This window comes from Hipposideros armiger, unplaced genomic scaffold (genome assembly GCF_001890085.2).
Source record: "Hipposideros armiger isolate ML-2016 unplaced genomic scaffold, ASM189008v1 scaffold_61, whole genome shotgun sequence".
In the NCBI taxonomy this organism is placed as follows: Eukaryota; Metazoa; Chordata; class Mammalia; order Chiroptera; family Hipposideridae; genus Hipposideros; species Hipposideros armiger.
The window spans coordinates 3,532,800-3,537,304 of NW_017731411.1; the positions used below are offsets into that span (position 1 = coordinate 3,532,800).

The following is a 4,505-nucleotide window of genomic DNA, read 5'->3' on the forward strand; positions in this document are numbered from 1 at the left end:
GTCACTGGCCCTCATATGTGGGATCCGAACCGGGGCCCTCTGGCGTCCCAAGCCAGTTCTTAACCATCGCGCCACTCGGCCGGCCCTTGTCCAATTTTTTAACTGTTTATTATGGGAACGCAATTCTGGACAGTGTTACCTGCTCATAGCTGGAAGCTGAAGTGCACTGTTTGTTTTATTTCACTCCTTACTCTTAACTTGTCTTGCTGGGTACATCCTTTATCTATTTCTTTGCAAGTAAATTCTTTATTTTATGAGTTTTGGTGCCCCTCTTTATAAAATGTTTTTATTTTTTCTTCTTGGTCTTATTTTTCTTGGTTATGTTTTCAACTTTATATCTGTTTTTTTGTTTTGTTTCGTTTTTTTCTTAGACTATTTTACTGTTTTCTGCCTGTAGTGAAGGGCTGTGGACATCTTATCCACCCCATATTTCAGCCTGGACAGCTCAATTTTATCTCTATGATTTTTAAAACGTTTTTGTTGACTTACAATTTATTTAACATAAAATTCATTGTTTTAAAGTATATAATTTAGTAGATTTTAGTATATTCACTATGTTGAACAACCATTACTACCTAATTCCAGAACTTTTCCATCACCCAAAATGAAACCCCATACCTAATAGTAGTTAATCCCAATTTCTCTTTTCCCTCCAGCCCCTGCAACCACTAATCTATTTCTCTGTCTATTGATTCGCCTCTTATAGACATTTCATATGACTGGAATCATACAGTATGTGTCCTTTTATGGCTTTTGTTTTTTAACTTACCATTATGTTTTCTAGATTCATCTATGTTGTAGCATGTGTTACTGTTCTTCCTTTTTATGGCTGAATAATTTTCCATTGTATAGATACAGATTCCCCCATTATCCAGTAGTAGATCATTCCTATGAAACTTTCGTAAGCTGAAATGTGAAGACGCAGTTACCATTAATTTATATGGAAACATTTTTGAGTATCCCCAAACCCAAAAAATAATCTACCAAATCATACCAAATAATGCATAAAACCTAAAATAGCACTAACATATAGTACAAGCAGGAATAATATAATAAATACACAGCCTGTATAAAGTAGAAATAATGCATGTACAGTGTAGTTTTACTTATTAAAAAGACTGATTTCTTCTTAAGTATAAGATAACTAAATGGAACACCACACTTTGTACACCCATCAATCCACAGAATCAGTAGACTTTCCATTTTATCCATTCCTGGAGGCTGACTAAAAGAAACCACTTTGTTGCTAGCAGAACCAGTAGTAACTTCAGCAGCTTTCAAGATTCTCTCTCTGTGTGTAACTTACTTGTACGATGGTGGGCACAGCCAAGCTCAGCACACAGTGTCTTTATTTCCTTCACTACCATTGAGACGCCCTAACACTTTAAGAGCTCTCTCAGGTTTTTCTGATACCTTGGGACACATCTTGCTAGCAGATGCACAAAATCAATTCAGATAAAGCACAGATGCCCACACACACAGTTTAAAGCTATAGCAGTTTGATGTTGAGATGCTGAGGGCAGTTCCTGAGGAGGAGTTTGGTGGGGCCACTCTTGCTGCTCCTGGTGTGCTGGTTCTACAATGGCTCACTTCAAACACCAAATGCTGTTTCCACTTTTTGCCTTTTTTCATAAAAGTGAAAATCCTGTTTGGATTTTATTTTGGTTAGCAAAAATAGGTCTTTCGTAAAAGTAAAGTGGCGTAACTCGCTTTCAAAAAGTGGGGTATAGTTGTATACCACATTTTGTTTGTTCATTGATGAGTCGATGGACATTTGGTTCTTTCTCTTTTTTGGCTATTGTGAATAATGCTGCTTTGAAAATTTGTGTGCAAAATCTTTTTGTGTGTAGACATAATGCTTTAAAATACCTTGTGTATGTATATACCTAAGAGTGGAATTTCTAGATTATTTGGTAATTCTGTGTTTAACTGTTTATGATTGTTAGTATTAATAGATTTCTTTTGAAAAGAAGCTTTTGAATTTTCAACAAAAAGTCACAAACGTAGGAAAACAAACATAAAACACCCACCTAGAATGATGGAAAAACTATTACTCTTAACTGGCAGGTTGATTCTCTGGACTTCTGTTTCTTTTTTTGTAAATATACATGAATTTAACTAGATGGCTTATGTGACCCTTACAGCTTACTGATTTTGAATTTACAATTGGAATGCTTTTTAGGATTTCATATTGAATACGTGAGTTGGAGATCTCACTCTGTGAATAATATAGAAATTATTATAATGTGTTATTGGGAGAATGAATTAAAATTGAACACAAAATTTCACTTGAATTCTTTTAATGGTATATAGTTAAAATGTTGATTATTTTAGGTTTATAGGGAAGAGTTAGATCATTAGAGGATTAAAATCGCTATTGCTGTTTCCATACTTAGTGGCCCATAACTACTTATGTGCATTTATAATTGGTTTGATTTTATGATGCTTTCCACTTTTTAGTTAATAATTAATTTATGATTATTTTAACACTAGGAATTTGCAGTTCCTGATTATCGTTCTTCTCATCTTGAAGTCAGTCAGGCATCACAGCTCTTGCAGCAACAGCAGCAACAACAGCTTCGCAGACGACCTTCCTTGCTTTCAGAATTTCACCCAGGTTCTGACAGGTAATGGGTTTCTTTATGTTTCTATCTAGGACTGAACTTGTGAAGTGTATACACTTTACAAGTGTGTCATTTATTATTTTTAGTTTAATTTTTTTATTTTATGATTTTATTAACCAAGCCATGACAGGTCATTTATAGCTTGTATTTTGAACTTGTTCATATTTGTTTATCTTTTTGAGTAGTTTTAATAGCTAACAAACTCTTAAAACTTGTTTCCAAGGTTCAGTTAATACTATGTATTGGGAAGTCAGGTAGACCTAAGTTTGAATCCTGGTGAACTGTGTGGCCTTGGTCACATTGCATAAACTGGTGTTCTCAATTTAGGCTGTGTATTAGAACCCCTTGGGAGCTTTTAAAACTAGATGCCCAAATCTCATTTCAGAATACAGTTGAACCTTGAACAGCATGGGTTTGAACTGTGCGGGTCCACTTATATATGGATTTTTAAAAATTGACACTCACAGTTCAATTAACCCACTCAATTCAATTGACTGCAGTTCAGTTGACTTGCGCAATTCAAACCCTGGTTGTTCAAAGGTCAAGTGGGTGTTTGGAATCCGTGTATGTGGAGGGCCGAGTTAAGTTATATGTAGATTTTCCGTGCTGGCGTTCCGTACCTCTAACCCCTGCTTTTTTCCAAGGGTCAGCTGTAATTAAGTCAATCTCTGATTGGAGTCAGGCATTCATTTATGTCTAAAGTTCACCAGGTCATTCTCATTTGCAGCCAGGATTTCAAGTCACTGATTTAGACTCTTCGAACCTTAGTTTTCTCACCTATAAAAATGAGATAATGGCACTGTCCTCAAAGGATAGTATTTGGCCCTTTACATGGTAGGCACTCATTTTTTTCCTAGTGTCCTTATCATCGCTGGTATCTTTGATTCCATTCTTACTCTTTTTTTTTTTTTTTTTAAACTGGGGCATTGGGGGAGGGGAACAGGCAAGTTGCTGTCCTTTTGTTCTTCAGTCTAGTTGTGGAGGACGTCGCTTCGCTGGCCCATGTTGGTATTATCATTGCGCTCTTCCTGGGTGAGACAGATCGGTTGCTGGCCCTTGGAAGGCAGCTCACGGTGGCTCTTGGCAGCTCACCCCGGCTGCAGCCCACTCACGCTGGCTGCCGGCCACTCACAATAGCTTATGGCAGCCCACTGCAGCAAGGTCTGCAGCCTACACGGTCGCTGGCGACTGATGGCAGCCCAGCTCCAGGTCGAGCTGTTGTTCACCATCTTAGCTATAGAGGGCGCAGCGTCACTGTCCCTAATGTGGGATCCGAACCGGGGCCCTGCTGCCTAGAGCTGGCGTCCCAAGCCAACTCTTAACGAACGCGCCACTCGGCCGGCCATCCATTCTTATTCTTGATGTAAAGAATTTTGAAATATAATAACTACTTTTATTACAACTCTTAACGAACGCGCCACTCGGCCGGCCATCCATTCTTATTCTCGATGTAAAGAATTTTGAAATATAATAATTACTTTTATTAAATTGACTTTATGGTTCCAGCAATTTTATAAAGAGCTTGATTTCCTATTTTAAAAATATATTTACTTTTTAGGTTTTAAGGTGATAAAAAGTTTGAAATTATTTGGTCATGTTTAAAATTATTTAAAAATACATTTCTTGGTGAAAGTTTTGGAAAGAATTCAGATCACTCTCCTCTTAATATTTAACAAATAATCCAAAAATAGTTTCTAAAAAAGAGTTAAAAATGCATTCTTTAAAAAGAAGGGAAAGGGCCGGCCGAGTGGCACGTTGGTTAAGAACTGGCTTGGGACGCCAGAAGGCCCCGGTTCGGATCCCACATGTGAGGGCCAGTGACACTGCCCTCCACAGCTAAGATGCTGAACAACAGCTCAACCTGGAGCTGGGCTGCCGTGA

At 37.6% G+C, this 4,505-nt stretch overlaps 1 protein-coding gene across 1 annotated transcript in view; it reads left to right on the forward strand.

Moving 5' to 3' along the window:
• LOC109382174 (nuclear receptor corepressor 1-like) overlaps positions 1-4,505 on the forward strand; it is a 99,551-nt gene that overhangs the window by 50,362 nt on the left and 44,684 nt on the right. Inside the window, exon 3 of the mRNA XM_019641486.1 lies at positions 2,494-2,627. Within this exon, the coding sequence (XP_019497031.1) occupies positions 2,494-2,627 (134 nt within the window). The remainder of the gene's footprint in view (positions 1-2,493; positions 2,628-4,505) is intronic.